Source organism: Salmo salar, chromosome ssa11 (assembly GCF_905237065.1).
Source record: "Salmo salar chromosome ssa11, Ssal_v3.1, whole genome shotgun sequence".
NCBI classification, from domain to species: Eukaryota; Metazoa; Chordata; class Actinopteri; order Salmoniformes; family Salmonidae; genus Salmo; species Salmo salar.
In genome coordinates, this window is record NC_059452.1 from 33,009,167 (window position 1) to 33,029,093 (window position 19,927).

The 19,927-nt window shown below is 44.2% G+C and overlaps 1 protein-coding gene across 5 annotated transcripts in view; it reads right to left on the reverse strand.

Annotated features, from left to right (window-relative positions):
• The window catches only part of LOC106562535 (semaphorin-6D-like), a 41,643-nt gene that overhangs the window by 5,058 nt on the left and 16,658 nt on the right, over positions 1 to 19,927 (reverse strand). For 2 of the 5 annotated variants that reach the window (XM_014127475.2, XM_014127476.2), the window contains exons 4-18: positions 18,462 to 18,524; positions 17,724 to 17,825; positions 17,501 to 17,591; positions 17,227 to 17,346; positions 16,836 to 16,924; positions 13,856 to 14,073; positions 13,155 to 13,286; positions 10,806 to 10,961; positions 10,439 to 10,612; positions 9,545 to 9,685; positions 9,113 to 9,190; positions 7,936 to 7,994; positions 7,338 to 7,394; positions 6,462 to 6,692; positions 3,566 to 3,810 (exon numbers count right to left, since the gene is read on the reverse strand). In XM_014127475.2, the coding sequence (XP_013982950.2) occupies positions 3,566 to 3,810; positions 6,462 to 6,692; positions 7,338 to 7,394; positions 7,936 to 7,994; positions 9,113 to 9,190; positions 9,545 to 9,685; positions 10,439 to 10,612; positions 10,806 to 10,961; positions 13,155 to 13,286; positions 13,856 to 14,073; positions 16,836 to 16,924; positions 17,227 to 17,346; positions 17,501 to 17,591; positions 17,724 to 17,825; positions 18,462 to 18,524 (1,956 nt within the window). The remainder of the gene's footprint in view (positions 1 to 3,565; positions 3,811 to 6,461; positions 6,693 to 7,337; positions 7,395 to 7,935; positions 7,995 to 9,112; positions 9,191 to 9,544; positions 9,686 to 10,438; positions 10,613 to 10,805; positions 10,962 to 13,154; positions 13,287 to 13,855; positions 14,074 to 16,835; positions 16,925 to 17,226; positions 17,347 to 17,500; positions 17,592 to 17,723; positions 17,826 to 18,461; positions 18,525 to 19,927) is intronic. The other 3 variants (XM_045689386.1, XM_045689387.1, XM_045689388.1) reach the window with 3 other exon arrangements.

Genomic DNA, 19,927 nt, shown 5'->3' on the forward strand with positions numbered 1-19,927 from the left:
AACCTGATCGAACATCTCTGGAGAGACCTGAAAATAGCTGTGCACAACGCTCCCCATCCAACCTGACAGAACTTGAGAGGATCTGCAGAGAAGAGTGGGAGAAACTCCCCAAATACATGTGTGCCAAGCTCAAAGTTCAAAGGTGAAGCAGTTATTTTATTTATGTATTTTATTTGATATTCTGGCCCCTTTTGAGTTTAGCGTCAGGAATGGAGGACCAAAACGCAGCAGGAATGTGGATGCTCATCTTGTTATTTCTTTTTAAATAAAGAGAACACCAAAATAACAAACCGAAAAACGCACGAACAACAAAACAGTCTTGTCAAGCTCACAAAGGCAAAACAAGAAACAAGCTCACACAACACCATACCAAACAATTACCCATATATAGGACTCTCAATCAGAGGCAACGAGAAAGCACCTGCCTCCAATTGAGAGTCCAACCCCCCATCAACCTAAACATAGAAATACAACAAACCAGAAAGAACATAGAAATACAAAACATAGAACATAGACCAAAACCCGGAAATAATAAATCAAACACCCTACTACATAAATCACCACCCCGAACCACATAAACAAAATACCCTCTGCCACGTCCTGACCAAACTACAATAACAAATAACCCTTATACTGGTCAGGACGTAACAGAGGCTGTAATCGCTGCCAAAGGTGCTTCAACAAAGTACTGAGTAAAGGGTCTGAATACTTATGTAAATGTAATATTAGTTTTTTTTTAATGATAAATTAGCAAAAAATTCTAAAAACCTGTTTTTGCTTTGTCATTATGGGGCATTGTGGGTGTCATTATGGGGTATTGATGAGGATTTTTTTTTACATGAATTTTAGAATAAGGCTGTAACCTAACAAAATGTGGAAAAGGTCTGAATACTTTCCGAAGGCACTGTAAATGTTCTATCCAGGGGGTGAATTACAGGGGAGCCAGGGGGGGCTCAGCTCCCCTGAATGAAACAAAAGTCCACCTTTGGGGGGGATCTAAATAATGCTAATTTAACCATTCTCCTATTTGTTTAAAAGCAGCGGTAAATATGTTTTACAGTGGTAAATATGAAAATAAAAGTTTACAAATTAATCAAACACCCCCACCTTTCTGTCATGGTTTAAACCATTTATTTCTATGTGGCTGCACAAACCGTCTCCCTGTCCACAGCACTGTCCACTCACTAGTGCTGAATTTCAGCCTCAGCTGAGCTCCTTTAAACACATAGATTTTTCTTTGTACTTGCTCATTTTTGCCATTTGTTTGCCAAGTCCCTTTGATTAAAATTATGGCCTTTTATTCCAATGCATTAGATTTATCCGTTCATTCATAATTGTTTGCTTTTGTCAGTCAGCTGTTTAGAGTGCTCATTGCTTTGTTTCTCAGGCGGGCGCGGGTATTGTTGTTCTCTGTGCCGTCCGTGACCAGAAGTAGACCATTTATTTAGCTTTATTATTTTCAATCAATATCAGTTTTCTTGCCTGGATCAGCTGATGATTGTCTCCAATATCACTGGACAACTAGCCTACAGCTAAACACCAATGCGCAACCATTCCATCCAACATTAACGACAGTAGGCCTATAGTACACTCTTTAGAAGACTTTGATTTTGCAATGGCATAGGCCTACATTATTTTGGATAATGACATTTTACATAGGCATTGTTACATTTAGTGCTTTTTCCGAGATCTCCAAGATCCAGGAATAGACCTGGGTTTAAGTTCAATGTTCTAATTAAATCGTTAAATGCTTAATAATTACCAATTACACTGTCATTAATGTCATAAATGTAGGGAAAGAAAGGTTGTGGTTTATGTCACACGATCTGTGAAGAATCTAAGCATTCAACTCGTGAATTATGGACAACTCATGAACTAGGGTGTAACCATGTTTTGATTCAACTTGTGTATTATATTGAATGTAGGCTACCTGTTCTGCTTATGTTCATGTGTGTAAAATTGCTTCAGTTGAGAGCGTAGGCTACTGGCAGTGATGTAGGCCTAGTGGAGGGTAAAGGCAACAAAATGCAGTTGACCCTCCTTTTTCTGAAAAATGCATTAAAAGTATAGGGAGCGTAACTTTTTTCACCGCAACCGGCAATCAGAGTTTACCCACCATTTATTTACTACTACATCACTGGCTACCCCACAGTGAAGGTGTCAATACCCATAAAACCTAGCGGTCAAACATGGAAATGGTTCCAATCGTTTTTCCATCATTCATTTTTCCCATAGGGAATTTTAGAAACACTTAATGTAAGGGATGTGTTTCGTGGAGGCTTATCCTGGCGTGACGTTTTGATAACCATGTCAAATCTCTCTCGGACAAGGTGACTTTTATCAATATAGTCAGCTCTATTTACTTTTCGGTTTGAAAATGCTAATTAGCATCAACATAGACATCATGCAAGACTACACATTCCTACAAGCTCCTGCACGTCATCTCCAGCTGACACCTTTGCTAACAGGTATTGTGTCAATTTAAAACTTGCACAAGACAGTTTACAGTCATCAGTGTACATGCAGATGTCTATTTCCAGTCATCAGAGTACATGCAGATGTCTATTTCCAGTCATCATTGTACATGCAGATGTCTATTTCCAGTCATCAGAGTACATGCAGATGTCTATTTCCAGTCATCAGAGTACATGCAGATGTCTATTTCCAGTCATCATTGTACATGCAGATGTCTATTTCCAGTCATCATTGTACATGCAGATGTCTATTTCAAGCAGTCATCAGAGTACATGCAGATGTCTATTTCAAGCAGTCATCAGAGAACATGCAGATGTCTATTTCCAGTCCTCAGAGTACATGCAGATGTCTATTTCCAGTCATCAGAGTACATGCAGATGTCTATTTCCAGTCATCAGAGTACATGCAGATGTCTATTTCCAGTCATCAGAGTACATGCAGATGTCTATTTCCAGTCATCAGTGTACATGCAGATGTCTATTTCCAGTCATCAGAGTACATGCAGATGTCTATTTCCAGTCATCAGTGTACATGCAGATGTCTATTTCCAGTCATCAGTGTACATGCAGATGTCTATTTCCAGTCATCAGAGTACATGCAGATGTCTATTTCCAGTCATCATTGTACATGCAGATGTCTATTTCCAGTCATCAGAGTACATGCAGATGTCTATTTCCAGTCATCAGAGTACATGCAGATGTCTATTTCCAGTCATCAGAGTACATGCAGATGTCCATTTCCAGTCATCAGAGTACATGCATTGCACTGTTTGGATTATTTTGGAGTGGACAAACACGCACAGGTAGCCTACATGTTGAAGTGATTTGTTTGACAATCAGATGAAAGCATCATGACTGGTTGTGTTCATGCCACATTAAAACATATTTTTACCGTTAAATTATGTCTATATTATTATTATTAGCCCCCCCTCAAAGAAATTGTGCACGCCGCATCCTGAATGCCAGTGTAATTCGCACTCTGGATCTATCTATCTACATAAGATACAACGATAATGTCAGTCAGTAACACTCGGTTACTGAATAATGTGTTGACTCATAAATTGCACTCTGTATTCAGGTCTCCAGGTTACCTTGACAGGACTGTCGAAGAGCCCGTTGAGCTTAGCGAAGGATCCGGTGGAGTCGCTGCAGGAGGGGGCTGACTCTGCATCTTTGTGGGCGTGCCGGGGCTTGTGGCGGAGGAAGGAGTCTCTGTAGCAGAACACCACCAGGCCTGCCACTAACGCCCCCAGGAGGAAGGCAGCCAACACACAGCTGATCAGGATATTCATGTGGACCATCTGATTGGCTTCTCCCGCCTGGATCTCCCACACACCTGAAGTCACACACCCCATTGGTTAACGAACACCCCGACACACCCAATCACAGCCAATCACAGCTTTACACTACACCTCTATAGCAGGTGTGTTTGTGGACACTCAGTCATGCATGGTTTCTCTGCTTTTCCCCTTAAAGGTATTCTGTCCGCTATCCAACAGGGATTTTATTGTTACCAAAACCATTCAGATTGGTTTCCACTCTCGTCATTCTTAATTGTAAATACATGGTGAAAATGGTTAGGATCCCACAACCACTCCGGTGATGTAAGCCAATCTAGAAGAAGTAGTGTTATGTTAGTTTGAAGATGAAGAATTGAAGTGTTGCTTTTTCCCTAACAACTGTCAAACATTTGTCCAGATAAAAAGGAGGGTTAGTGCATTCCTAACTAGGACAGAGAAAGACTTCTTCTCCCAGTATCAGAAAGACAATGAACCATTGACTCCCCAGCGTTGTCAAAGGGAAGAGGATTGTAGTTTGTCCTCTACATGGTGAGGCTGTTCTGTTTCTAGACTGCAGCTTGGTTAGTAACCACAGACATGGACGAGTTAGACATCCACAGAGCAGGACAGAGACAGAGAGAGGTCCTGGAGCAGGAGGGGTTAATGGACAGGCCTGGGACATGCTCTAACGCTCCTAGGGTTAAAAAACCTAACTCCCGGTGTTAACCCTTTACACCTGGGAACAGGGTTAACCCTTCAACTGTAACAGCCAGGGTAATAGGGTCTACTGTTCAGAGAGAGAAACGAGGGACAAATAAAAGTGCAATATAGAAGTGCAGAAGGTTTGAAGATAAGATTTGAAAGAATTGTATAAAAAGGGAGAAAATACATTTTCACCATGTAGAAAATCATTATGATCATGACAATAAATCAATGAATTAATCAAAATACATGAAGTTGGATGAAATATAAATCATAACAAAATCTGAAAAATGTAATCTGCTATATCAATTGATGATAATCCCAAATATCTGCCCCTGTGTGTGTGTGTGTGTGTGTGTGTGTGTGTGTGTGTGTGTGTGTGTGTGTGTGTGTGTGTGTGTGTGTGTGTGTGTGTGTGTGTGTACAGTACCAGTCAAAAGTTGACACACCTACTCATTCAAGGGTTTTTCTTGTAGAATAATAGTGAAGACATCAAAACTATGAAATAACACATGTGAAATCATGTAGTAACCAAAAAAGTATTAAACAAATCAAAATATATGTTATATTTGAGATTCTTCAAAGTAGCCACCCTTTGCCTTAATGACAGCTTTGCACACCCTTGGCATTCTCTCAACCAGCTTTATGAGGTAGTCACCTGGAATGCATTTCAATTAACAGGTGTGCCTTGTTAAAAGTTCATTTGTGGAATTTCTTTCCTTCTTAATGCATTTGAGCCAATCAGCTTTGTTGTGACAAGGTAGAGGTGGTATACAGAAGATAGCCCTATTTGGTAAAAGACCAAGTCCATACTATGGCAAGAACAGCTCAAATAAGCAAAGAGAAATGACAGTCCATCATTACTTTAAGACATGAAGGTCGGTCAATACAGAACATTTCAACAAGATTCTTCAAGTACAGTCGCAAAAACCATCAAGCGTTATGATGAAACTGGCTCTCATGAGGACCAGCACAGGACAGGAAGACCCAGAGTTACCTCTGCTGCAGAGGATAAGTTCATTAGGGAGTTACCATCCTCAGATTGCAGCCCAAATAAATGCTTCACAGAGTTCAAGTAACAGACACATCAACATCAACTGTTCAGAGGAGACTGCGTGAATCAGGCCTTCATGGTCGAATTGGTGCAAAGAAACCACTACTAAATGACACCAATAAGAAGAAGAGACTTGTTTGGGCCAAGAAACACGAGCAATGGACATTAGACCGGTGGAAATCTGTCCTTTGGTCTGATGAGTCTAAATTTGCGATTTTTGGTTGCAACCGCCGTGTCTTTGTGAGACGCAGAGTAGATGAACGGATGAACTCCGCATGTATAGTTCCCACCGTGGGTCTGTGTGATGGTGCTTTGCTGGTGACACTGTCTGTGATTTATTTAGAATTTAAGGCTACCACAGCATTCTGCTGCGATACGCCATCCCATCTGATATGCCATCCCATCTGGTTTGCGCTTATTGGGACTATATTTGTTTTTCAACAGATCAATGACCCAACACACCTCCAGGCTGTGTAAGTCTATTTGAACAAGGACAGTGATGGAGTGCTGCATCAGATGACCTGGCCTCCACAATCACCCAACCTCAACCCAATTGAGATGGTTTTGGATGAGTTGGACCGCAGAGTGATGGAAAAGCAACCAACAAGTTCCTCATGAAGCTGGTCTAGAGAATGCCAAGATTGTGCAAAGCTGTCATCAAGGCAAAGGGTGGCTACTTCAAAGAATCTAAAATATAACATATATTTTGATTCGTTTAACACTTTTTTGGTTACTACATGATTCCCTATGTGTTATTTCATAGTTTTGATGTCTTCACTATTATTCTACAATGTAGAAAATTGTAAAAATAAAGAAAAACCCTTGAATGAGTAGGTGTGTCCAGACTTTTGACTGGTCCTGTGTGTGTGTGTCTGCTGTAGCAGCTATGGGACAGTCAGGGCTCCATACAGTGTGGTGGCAGCAGTTCTCTCTCTCCCTGCTAGGCCTTACCCTCTAGGCCCCCTGGGAGTGACTCTAGTGAATGGGAGGTGGCCGGGTCATCCTGCTGCACAAACCCTGAGCCATACAGGTCTGGAGAACCAGCCCCAGGCCCCAACCCAGGCCTTTCCCCGGGACCAAGCCCAGGATGGGGGCTCAGGGTGGGGGTGAGTACTGGGGGTACTGGGGGGTGTATGGGCCCACTGGGCTGGTCTGTGAATGACGTAGATGACAACTCCATGTCTGTGGTGACAAACAAACTGTTAACACGGTGCGTAGACATGAGGCCAGCGGGCTGTTAGCTTACATCCTGGTTAGTAGGCATGGGTTGGTATGTGTACGCACATATGGATTAGTTTACATAACATAATAGGTTTAATGTTTTATGATAATGTTGTTTGAAAAAATAATACATTTTCTGATTCAAGAGCTATTTTATTTATCATCATTACCAGTAATAGAAATACAGTTGTAAGATTAATTTTTTTGAGACAGGATACAGTTTGAAAGGGGAAAAGGGTGAGAGTTGTCTTAGGAAGGTCTTTGGTACACAGCAGCGATGATTTCATAGCAGTGATGACGTCAGAGGAGGGAGGGGCGCCAAGTGCGCATGCAGGAAGTAAACAGGAAGTAAAGAGGAAGTAAAGAGTAAGTGCGTGAGGAAGATGAAGTGAGGAAATGAGTCAGTGTAGCGGTGAGATGGAGATTTCTGACGTGACCCGGTGATGATGTTGTTTGTTGAGATGATGAAGAAAATAAAGGTATTGAAGAAGAGGAGGTTTGTTAAAAAAGATGAAGAGTGAGCAGCGTTGAAGGAAGGATGGAAGGAGACAGGGGTTCGGAGCTCAAGGAAAGAAAGAAACCAGCGGAATAAAAGATCCAACTAACCAGAGGTCGGGTCACCAAATGATTTGTAATCTGTCGCTGAAGTAGTGGCCAAAAACACTAAAACAATTAAAGGAACAAGAAATCAGCATAAAGGAACCCAAAAGTAAAGTCTCAAAACAAAAAAAGGCCCTGATAACTAAGAGTGTAGTTCTTTTTAATCAAATGATAAAAAGCTAAAGGACAGGTTGTCTGAGTAGGCCTATTGCTCCAAGTCTTGTCTGTCTCTAGACCTGAGGAGAGACAGCTATGCATGGCCTCTATCCCCTGTTCTAGTTCTATGGTTCAGCCTGGTGTGTCTCCTATAGCAACACTGTCTTAGTACTGCTACTGGTAGAGCACGTCTATGTTTCTTCCCTCCAAGTAGGTAGCATTAGTTACAGGTGGGCTGGGTGTGTACAGTATGTGGATCTACAGTAGATGTGTATGTTAATACTGAACATAGAACCATGTAGGGAGGGTTACTGATTGGTGTGTTGGTATGGTGTGGTTACTGGTGTTACTGGTAGTGTGTTACTGGTTGGTTGTGCAGACTGATGGTGTGTGATAGTGAGAGAGAGAGCGAGAAAGAGATGGGTTGGTATGAATGGGAGGGGCTCACCATGGCAGTCTCCCAGCTGAACCGTGTTCCCAAACTCTACATCCTGCTCATAACCAGACCTGAAAGAGAGAGACAGAGGGGAGGAGAGAGAAATTAGAGCAGAGAACCAAACCTCTCCAACCATCAACATTTTCTTTTTTCAAGTTTTTCCTGAACTCTGTAGTATGTACCGTAGCTTAGTACTGTGATAGTATTGTAATATTTAATACTCACAGGGCTTTAAATGTACATTTTTCCTTGGTAGCACTGGTCCTCCCGCCTTTAAAAAGGTTAGGAGTACCAGAAAATCAAATGGATTGAGATATAGCCTATATGAAGTCTAGCTGCTTCTAAAGCCCATGTGCCCTAAAAACTAATATGGAACCCTGTAAATTCATGTGTTTATTATAAAAACCTAAAATGTTGATACAGATACCTGTCATTGAAATGAAAAAGTCATTTTGTGGAATATACGGTTTCTACATTATGTAAAAGCACTATTTTCCTATTGAGATGCATTACATTGAAAAGTGTACACTGTCTCTTTAAGAGCATTTGTGATGATGCCATGCAGGACATCTCTCATTCAAATCAAATCAAATGTTATTGGTCACATACGCATATTTAGCAGATGTTATTGCGGGTGTAGCGAAATGCTTGTGCCATTCATTGTTCCATTCATTCATTGATCATTGATCTCCTGAAGAAGCTATCCCCTTTCCTTTCTTTCTGTGCCTCCAAATGTTTGGATATACTGGTAAAGTTACCAGGTTGTTTGCTAGCTAGCTAATGAGCTAACAAACATGACTGAACAAGGTGTAAAACAAATGCGGGCCGCGAATAGTTTTAGAAAGGCCCACGACATGGTTTATGAATGTCAAATGCGGCCCGCCAATCCGTGACCAGAAGAAAAAACATTGGTCCAGTAATATGGGTCAGATCTTTAGAACTGTTTGGGCTAAAAACAAGCAGTTTTCACTGGATTAATGGTGCAATCATGGTGCTAACTAATCTGCGCTCGGGAAACAACGGTACAACGAAGCCTTATCATTACAAACATTATTATTAAAAATAAAGAAAAACAAATATTGGATTTTTTTGGCACAGCAAAATGTTTTGTTGCATATGAGATCAAATTGGTCACACTTTAGGGACATGAGTATGCATACTATTTAGTATTGTAATACTTGGTACTCACAGAACTCCAGGCAGGATCCTCTCACAGGCTCCATGAGGCATCCAGCCACAGTAGGGGTCCCTGGACGCTGTACAAGACCTAGGGTAGAAACACAACACAGGGTTAACATATATCTGTAAATATACAGTTCACCATACAGGGTTAAATAGGCAGCACCAGTTAACCTCTGTCTGGCTGTATATTAACCAGTGTGCTGCAGGTTCTCAATGTTTATGACATATAGAGAAAAAACACATCAATAAACACACAAACCTGTGACCAGGTACAGCATAAAGTAACCTTGGAGTGGAGTGTGTGCATGTTTCTGAATGTGTGTGTGTGTCTGTGTCTGAGTTGGAGTGCACGCTCGTGTGTGTCTGTATGTGTCTGTGTCTGTATGTGTCTGTGTCTGAGTCAGAGTGCACGCTCTTGTGTGTCAGTGTGGTGACTCACTTGTGGCAGTTAGTGTGTCGCTCACAGCGGCTGAGCGGCATGCGAACCACACAGCTAGAGAAAGCTACATACACACTGTGTGTGTCTTTGTCAACATGGAGCGACAAAATATGCCTGTCATCCTCACTGTTAGACAGACACCTGGGAGACAGAGAGAAGAAAAGAGAGGGAAGAGAGGGGTTGGGAGAGGAGAGGGAGTAGGGGAGAGAGAGAAAGGGAGGGTGGTGGAGGGGGGAGACAGAGAGGAGAGTCAGAAATCAGATTACAGGTTACTTGATCAGTTGTTTATCAGAAAGGCATGTCTACGGTTTCACTCTCCAGATGTAATCACAGTGGCACTGTTTAGCCCTGATACCCTTACTGACAGGTGAGAACGAGAGACTGAGAGGAAGACAGAGGAGAGAGAGAGAGAGAGAGAGAGAGAGAGAGAGAGAGAGAGAGAGACAGAGGAAGAGAAGAGGAGAGAGACAGAGGAAGAGAGAGGAGAGTGCGAGAGATAGGAAGAGAGAGAGAGAGAGAGGAAGACAGAGGAGAGAAAGAGAGACAGAGATAGGCAGAGGAGCGAGAGAGACAGGGAAAGACAGAGGAGAGAGAGAGACAGAGGAAGAGAAGAGGAGAGAGACAAGAGGAAGAGAGTGCGAGAGATAGGAAGAGAGAGGAGAGACTGAGAGGAAGAAAGAGGAGAGCGAGAGAAAGACAGAAGAAGAAAGAGGAGAGCGAGAGGGAGACTGAGAGGAAGAGAGGAGAGGCAGGTGGTGAGAGAGACACAGAGGGAAAGAGAAAAACACAGAGTGGGAGATAAGAGACCAAGAAAAGAGAAAGACAGTGAGAGACAGAGACTAAGAGGGAGACGCAAATAGAGTAAGAGAGAGACGTGTAGTGAGTGTTCCGTACTTGGCTCTGTTGAACAGGTCAATCTCCTCCAATAGGATGCTGTCATTTAGGGACAGAGGGGAAGTCTTTGCTAGAACCTTCAGCACCACGCCCGCCTCTGAACCAATGAACAGCACCGTGTAGTTACCATGTGGACCAGCCGCGTTGTCCACTGCCAGGGCAGTCAGCCTGTACCTAGAGAGACAGGGACAAGACAGGAGGACAGTCAGACTTCAGTAGGAATTATCAAGCCAGTATTTAAAGGCCCTCCGTGCAATCTACAAATGTGCATTTTGTTTTTGTTTTTTGTTGAGTGTTACCGGGAATTCAGATCCCTCAAGCAACTCTTACGATGTGTGTGTGTGTGTGTTTGTCTGTGTGTTCTTACCTGACGCGTGTCTTGGTGAACCAGGGCTCGTCTCCTATGTTCGGCACGGAGGCGTCCATGAGGGGGTGAGACTTGATGAAGAGGAGGGTCTCATCAGGGAACTCTATAGAGGTCCTATAGGACTCAGCCTGGCCATGACCCACACAGCAGCCTGGCCTGGAGACATAGGGGTCAGAGAGGGGTCAAAGGTCAACACAGGTCACACATGAGCCCAGCTACCATCACCCTGTAGGGACTAATAATGTTGACTCTATTGAATTGAACTGAGGAGAGGGGTTAGGGCATGAGAGAGGAGCAGATGCCTGTCAGGACAACAAAGAGACGTGCTGCTGTATCACCGTAAACATGAAGTCATAACAGAGGACTAGAATGTTCATTATTTACCACCATAATGAGCAGCTCTGTGGACTTTGTGTGGGGCCAGAGAGCTGAGCTACGTGTGTGTGTGAATGGTGTGTGTGAATGCAGGTTAAATATGCAACACGTCTAATTATCCAGATTAATTATTTACAGCTAATAACCACCAGCTATGTGTGTGTGTGCATGTGTGCGTGTGTGTGCGTGTGTGTGTGTGTGTGTGTGTGTGTGTGTGTGTGTGTGTGTGTGTGTGTGTGTGTGTGTGTGTGTGTGTGTGTGCGTGTGTGTGTGTGTGTGGTCATAGACCATGTCTCTCTTGTTAAAGAGGGTTTATCTCAATGAGACCTAAGCTCAAGGTTATAGTGACAATACAGTCCTGCATCATAAACTGAAGGGAGGGTCATGTACCTGTTGTTGTGCAGACTGACATTCACTTACTGAGACATACTGGGCTTGGGTTAGAGACTGACATACTGTAGGTATAGTACCTGGGCTTGGGTTAGAGACTGACATACTGTAGGTATAGTACCTGGGCTTGGGTTAGAGACTGACATACTGTAGGTATAGTACCTGGGCTTGGGTTAGAGACTGACATACTGTAGGTATAGTACCTGGGCTTGGGTTAGAGACTGACATAATGTAGGTATAGTACCTGGGCTTGGGTTAGAGACTGACATACTGTAGGTATAGTACCTGGGCTTGGGTTAGAGACTGACATACTGTAGGTATAGTACCTGGGCTTGGGTCAGGGTTAGAAACTGACATACTGTAGGTATAGTCCCTGGGCTTGGGTTAGAGACTGACATACTGTAGGTATAGTACCTGGGCTTGGGTTAGAGACCGACATACTGTAGGTATAGTACCTGGGCTTGGGTTAGAGACTGACATACTGTAGGTATAGTACCTGGGCTTGGGTTAGAGACTGACATACTGTAGGTATAGTACCTGGGCTTGGGTTAGAGACTGACATACTGTAGGTATAGTACCTGGGCTTGGGTTAGAGACTGACATACTGTAGGTATAGTACCTGGGCTTGGGTTAGAGACCGACATACTGTAGGTATAGTACCTGGGCTTGGGTTAGAGACTGACATACTGTAGGTATAGTACCTGGGCTTGGGTTAGAGACTGACATACTGTAGGTATAGTACCTGGGCTTGGGTTAGAGACTGACATACTGTAGGTATAGTACCTGGGCTTGGGTTAGAGACCGACATACTGTAGGTATAGTACCTGGGCTTGGGTTAGAGACTGACATACTGTAGGTATAGTACCTGGGCTTGGGTCAGGGTTAGAGACTGACATACCTGGCTTGAAACTTGAGACTGACATACCTGGGTTTGGGTTAGGGTAAAGGTACAGGTACATACCTGGGTTTGGGTTAGGGTAAAGGTACAGGTACATACCTGGGTTAGGGTAAAGGTACAGGTACATACCTGGGTTTGGGTAAAGGTACGGGTACATACCTGGGTTTGGGTAAAGGTACAGGTACATACCTGGGTTTGGGTTAGGGTAAAGGTACAGGTACATACCTGGGTTTGGATAAAGGCACAGGTACATACCTGGGTTTGGGTTAGGGAAAAGGTACAGGTACATACCTGGGTTTGGGTTAGGGTAAAGGTACAGGTACATACCTGGGTTTGGGTAAAGGTACGGGTACATACCTGGGTTTGGGTAAAGGCACAGGTACATACCTGGGTTTGGGTAAAGGCACAGGTACATACCTGGGTTTGGATAAAGGCACAGGTACATACCTGGGTTTGGGTTAGGGAAAAGGTACAGGTACATACCTGGGTTTGGGTTAGGGTAAAGGTACAGGTACATACCTGGGTTTGGGTTGGAAAAGGTACAGGTACATACCTGGTTTTGGGTGAAAAGGCACAGGTACATACCTGGGTTTGGGTTAGGAAAAGGCACAGGTACATACCTGGGTTTGGGTAAAGGTACAGGTACATACCTGGGTTTGGGTTAGGGAAAAGGTACAGGTACATACCTGGGTTTGGGCAGTCTCTCCTCTGGGAAGGCGGTCCAGACAGAGTCAGGTGTTTTCTGTTCTTTAAATCGTCCTCTGAACACCTTCTCTATGTCATCCATGGAAAACGCACACACTGCAGACCCTGGGATACTGAAGAGAGAGGAACACAACCACACACTGTTACACAACTACTATTAACTATAGCTACTAATATACACACTGCAGACCCTGGGATACTGAAGAGAGAGGAACACAACCACACACTGTTACACAACTACTATTAACTATAGCTACTAATATACACACTGCAGACCCTGGGATACTGAAGAGAGAGGAACACAACCACACGCTGTTACACAACTACTATTAACTATAGCTACTAATATACACACTGCAGACCCTGGGATACTGAAGAGAGAGGAACACAAACACACACTGTTACACAACTACTATTAACTATAGCTACTAATATACACACTGCAGACCCTGGGATACTGAAGAGAGAGGAACACAAACACACACTGTTACACAACTACTATAACTAAATATGGAGAAAACACAGCAAGAGATTCACAATAACAACACATCTGTTACACCAATATTACAAAGAGTGTACCCCAAATGGCACCCTATTCTCGTATAGTGAACCACTTTGACCAGAGCCCTATACAGGGAATAGGGTGCCATTTGGGAAGCAGCCTCAGTGTGTCCTTCCTTACCTGTTCATCTGTGTAGTGAAGACTCCCACCACAGAAGGAACTCCGTTGATGTTGATGATGTCAGTGATGGACTGTAGAACATCGAAGTAGAAGAACGATTCTCCAGGAACAGAACAGTTGAGTCTGGCCTTGACGAAGGACGTCCAGTGTTTCTCCAACACACGCTGGGATCCGCCTACGTCGTTCTTACAGATACGAGCCACTCTGGAGTAAACGGCCTGGAAAGGAAAGGGGGAGCAGGGAGGAGAGAGAGAGACTCTGCAATCAGCATCACTAAAACACTTCCACCCTCTGAATAAGACATCTGCCTCATCCTGTGGCCACACAGTGTGACGCACACTGACGCATACACAAGCACATGCGGGCGCGGGCGCACACACATGCTTATCCAGGACTCTGTGTCAGAGAGGACATTTGAAGCTCCGATTCAACAAACGCCTCACACCTCTTAACCCTAAACCTGATTCACACACACCTCTTTACTCAGTCTGATTAACCTTGAACTAGGACAGTGCTGGGCTATAAGACTGGGCTATATGATAGGGGCTAGGCTATATGATAGGGACTGGGCTATATGATAGGGACTGGGCTATAGGACTGGGCTATAGGACGGTGCTATATGATAGGGGCTAGGCTATATGATAGGGACTGGGCTATATGATAGGGACTGGGCTATAGGACTGGGCTATAGGACGGTGCTATATGATAGGGACTGGGCTATATGATAGGGACTGGGCTATATGATAGGGACTGGGCTATAGGACTGGGCTATAGGATGGTGCTATATGATAGGGACTGGGCTATATGATAGGGGCTGGGCAATAGGACTGGGTATAGGACAGTGCTATATGATAGGGACTGGGCTATATGATAGGGGCTGGGCTATATGATAGGGGCTGGGCTATAGGACTGGGCTATAGGATGGTGCTATATGATAGGGACTGGGCTATATGATAGGGGCTGGGCAATAGGACTGGGTATAGGACAGTGCTATATGATAGGGACTGGGCTATATGATAGGGGCTGGGCTATAGGACTGGGCTATACGACGGTGCTATATGATAGGGACTGGGCTATATGATAGGGGCTGGGCAATAGGACTGGGTATAGGACAGTGCTATATGATAGGGACTGGGCTATGTGATAGGGACTGGGCTATAGGACTGGGCTATATGATAGGGACTGGGCTATATGATAGGGGCTGGGCAATAGGACTGGGTATAGGACAGTGCTATATGATAGGGACTGGGCTATATGATAGGGATTGGGCTATAGGACTGGGACTGGGCTATAGGATGGGCTATATGATAGGGACTGGGCTATAGGATGGTGCTATAAGACGGGGCTATATGATAGGGGCTGGACTATATGATAGGGACTGGGCTATAGGACAGTGCTATATGATAGGGACTGGGCTATATGATAGGGACTGGGCTATAGGACTGGAATTGGGCTATAGTACGGGGCTATATGATAGGGACTGGGCTATAGGATGGGGCTATATGATAGTGGCTGGGCTATAGGACGGGGACTGGGCTATAGGATGGGCTATAAGACATCTCTGGGCTAGAGCTCTGGGTGTCGGACTGTTGGACTGTGGGGGACTAGGGCTCTGGGTGTTGGGCTGTAGGGGACGAGGGCTAGAGCTCTGGATGTTGAAGTGTTGGGCTGTGGGGGGACTAGGGATAGAACTCTGGGTGTTGGACTGTGGGGGACTAAGGCTAGAACTCTGGGTGTTGGACTGTGGGGGACTAAGGCTAGAACTCTGGGTGTTGGACTGTGGGGGGCTAGGGCTAGAACTCTGGGTGTTGGACTGTGGGGGACTAGGGCTAGAGCTCTGGGTGTTGGACTGTGGGGGCTAGGGCTAGAACTCTGGGTGTTGGACTGTGGGGGACTAGGGCTAGAGCTCTGGGTGTTGGACTGTGGGGGACTAGGGCTAGAGCTCTGGGTGTTGGAGTGTGGCAGACTAGGGCTAGAGCTCTGGGTGTTGGACTGTGGGGGACTAGGGCTAGAACTCTGGGTGTTGGACTGTGGGGGACTAGGGCTAGAGCTCTGGGTGTTGGACTGTGGGGGACTAGGGCTAGAGCTCTGGGTGTTGGACTGTGGGGGACTAAGGATAGAGCTCTGGGTGTTGGACTGTGGGGGACTAGGGCTAGAACTCTGGGTGTTGGACTGTGGCAGACTAGGGCTAGAGCTCTGGGTGTTGGACTGTGGGGGACTAGGGCTAGAACTCTGGGTGTTGGACTGTGGGGGACTAGGGCTAGAACTCTTGTGGTTTAAATGAAGCGTGTGAAGCAGTCAGCAGAAACAGCTTTAATAATTGACCAGTGCAAAGCTCCATCTGCCCAGGTGTCATCCCAGGCCCATCAACATCAACATCAACACACACACACACACACACACACACACACACACACACACACACACACACACACACACACACACAGGAACACACTGGAACACACACAAACACACATCCCAGCATTAGTAGCGCTAAAATATTTATCAGCCTGGCCGCCCATTCTCTGAATGATGCATCATGGGTAAATATGAGGCCTGCGGTGGCTAAAGCATACTAATAACTGCAGAAAACATCCATTACCACCCAAGGGTGTGTGTGTGTGTGTGTGTGTGTGTGTGTGTGTGTGTGTGTGTGTGTGTGTGTGTGTGTGTGTGTGTGTGTGTGTGTGTGTGTGTGTGTATCCTCTTCATGGGTAAAGGGTTTACATGTAAAGTAGTTTGACCTACAGTTCAGTCACTACCAAACTACACCTTACACATTCTGCTGTACTCAGCACTTTTCTACAACACTATCTGTTGTCTGGTAATATAGTGTTTACTATTTATAATACATAAATATTTATAATACACAATGTTGTTTAGTAAACTGTGTGTGTGTGTGTGTGTGTGTGTGTGTGTGTGTGTGTGTGTGTGTGTGTGTGTGTGTGTGTGTGTGTGTGTGTGTGTGTGTGTGTGTTACCTTGCCCAAGTGGTTGTGTTCCGCTGCGATCTCTCTGTAGAAGAAGTAGACATAGTTCCCATAATCCACTGCATGCAGGAAATGGGGCTCTGGAAGAGAGAGGGGACAGAGGTTTTGTGTTGTCACGTCTCTTTTTTTCTCTCCCTCTATTTCTACCTCCGTCTATACATAACTACCTCTGTCCTCCCTTCAACTCTGTCTCTCTCTGTTCTCCTCCCCTCTCCCTCCTTCCCCACTTCTCTCTCTCTCTCCATCCATCCTGAATATTTCAGTGTTCCTGTAACAGCTGCGTGTAAAAGAGTTGACCTAGATAGTGTGACAGAGCAGAGCTACAGGACGTCTTCGCAGGACAGAGACATAGTCTGCGGTCACCACACACTGCTGTGTTTACCTTTCAGCCATTTGGAGTCGTATTTGATGGTCCTGAGGGCCGAGCCGTCACCCATACTACGGTAGATCACTGCGTCGCTCGCCAGGAAGTCAGCAACCGTCGCCGAGTACAGCTTCCCGTCTGAAACAACACACACACACACACAGGTCAGACAAATATATTCCATTCTGTCATACTGGACATGTGGATCTAACACCCTGGTTCAAACGGTTTGTTTACAGACCGACTTATGAACCCTAGTTGCTATGGCCACAGTGTGTGTGTGTGGTCATACCAGCGAACAGAGCGACGTTGGTCTGCTTGGCGTCAAATGGGCATCGTGCCAGTCCGCTGATTTCCTCCCCGTCAAACTCCAGGTTATCCAGCTACACACACAGACACACATGCACATCGTTAACAAAGACACAAAGACGGCATAGTAAACAATAGGTGCTTATGGAGGTAGAGCAGGAGGGAGAGAGAACGTTTCTCACACACCCTGCTGTTTGTTGTCTTACCCTGTAGTACCGGCACATGGGGTTGAAGCCGTTTGTTCCACAGATGAACACCAGGTCATCATTTCTGGGAACCAGAACCTTGATGTAGTTATGACACTCATCCTGGAGGAGGGGAGCGAGAGAGAGAGGAGATCATATTATAAACCATTTAGCTAGTAGCTGTAATGGCAGCTATAGCCAGTAGCTATAATGGCAGCTATAGCCAGTAGCTATACTGGCAGCTATAGCCAGTAGCTATAATGGCAGCTATAGCCAGTAGTTATAATGGCAGCTATAGCCAGTAGCTATAATGGCAGCTATAGCCAGTAGCTATAATGGCAGCTATAGCCAGTAGCTATAATGGCAGCTATAGCCAGTAGCTATACTGGCAGCTATAGCCAGTAGCTATACTGGCAGCTATAGCCAGTAGCTATACTGGCAGCTATAGCCAGTAGCTATACTGGCAGCTATAGCCAGTAGCTATAATGGCAGCTATAGCCAGTAGCTATAATGGCAGCTATAGCCAGTAGCTATAATGGCAGCTATAGCCAGTAGCTATAATGGCAGCTATAGCCAGTAGCTATAATGGCAGCTATAGCCAGTAGCTATAATGGTAGCTATAGCCAGTAGCTATAATGATATAAGACATTATGAGGTGAGAGGTAAAGCCGAGAGTAGAGAGTCTATAGTAGTCAGTAGAAAGGCAGTGTATAGTAATTATAGAAACATAGTATATTAGTAAGTATAGTAAAGTCTTACTCTGTGTTTCCCCTTCATGGCACAGTTCTTTCTGTCTGCCTCCCCTGACCTCCATGTTAACTTCTGTAAACACACACACACACACACACACACACACACACACACACACACACACACACACACACACACACACACACACACACACACACACATAATTCAGCATTTGGGATTTCCCACGGTGGACAACTTTCTACAGCTGTTGATAAGTCATTGATAACAATCTGCAAAAAAATGTCATGTCATTACATGAAGATGTAATGGGGGATCATAGCTATATTCAATCAAATTCACGAGTATATTTAAAAACCTATGTTTAACCTTTTATCATGATTGGCGTCTTGACGGATTTGTCTGTCCTTGCATTTATGGCAGTGTAAGTTGTCGTTATATCATATACTTTATTAAGCAGTAATCAGTTCAATTAGACATTGAACTTTAACCCTGTAAGAATCCTGTATCTAGCTGTTGGACAGTTTTTTGTATAGAGAGCTCAGAAATGCAGTGTAACCGTCTCCTTATGTTACGGGGTGAAAACTGTTTTTATGGGCACACAAATCCAAAATAATGTATGTGATTGCAAAAGTTAATGCTTCTAACCGAAAGTCACCTTACCTTGATACTTAAAACCTAAATTAATAATGGCATTAACATGGTTCTTCAATAATTATGCTTAATACTTGTTGGGTGCGCATTTGGTGTCCAGCTGATTAGGTACGCCGTGATATTTTCACACATCATCATCTGATCCAGGAAGCAATTTTCTGAATGACAGTCAAGTGCTGAACGAACAGCTGTTGTGATAGCGCATGCAATGTAACAACAGCCCGAGTGCTGGAAAAATGAATATTTTGGTGTCTCATTCGTTACACCGGTGAAGAGTTGTTCCTGGATCCACGTTGGATCTAATATCCCTCGTGAATTGATGCTGATCTGTTGTTGTCTGCTTGATTTACAGCAGAGTCTCGTTAGATTTAACAGAGAAAACCTTTATGTAATGAGTTCATGTTTTCATATGTTTTTGTGCCTCCGATTGGACATGGAGTCAACTGTGCGCAACACCAATGATATTCCTATGAATTATTCTGGATATAATGACAACAAATTACACAGCCTAGTGGCTTATTGACATTATGATCTGGTAATGAAATAACATGACAAAGACATTTTGTTTTCTATGTTATACCTGCAATTTTAAACAATACAAGGGGCTTGAAGTAGCCTACTTGAAATTAAATTTGGAGCTCAGAAATTCAAGAACTGGAATAGGCCTACCTTGAAAATCAGACATTTCCTCAATTTGGTGCTAGAAAAGTATTTTTCATTATTGTAGCCCATTTATAAGTTCTCCTGCTCCCTTATAATTATCTGTGATTTCATTTTTGATCCGTTTTTGTGAGAGATGTGGCCACAGTTTCCCACCACTTCAATGGAATTCAATTGAAGGGTGTTGTAGTACTCTGTTGCGG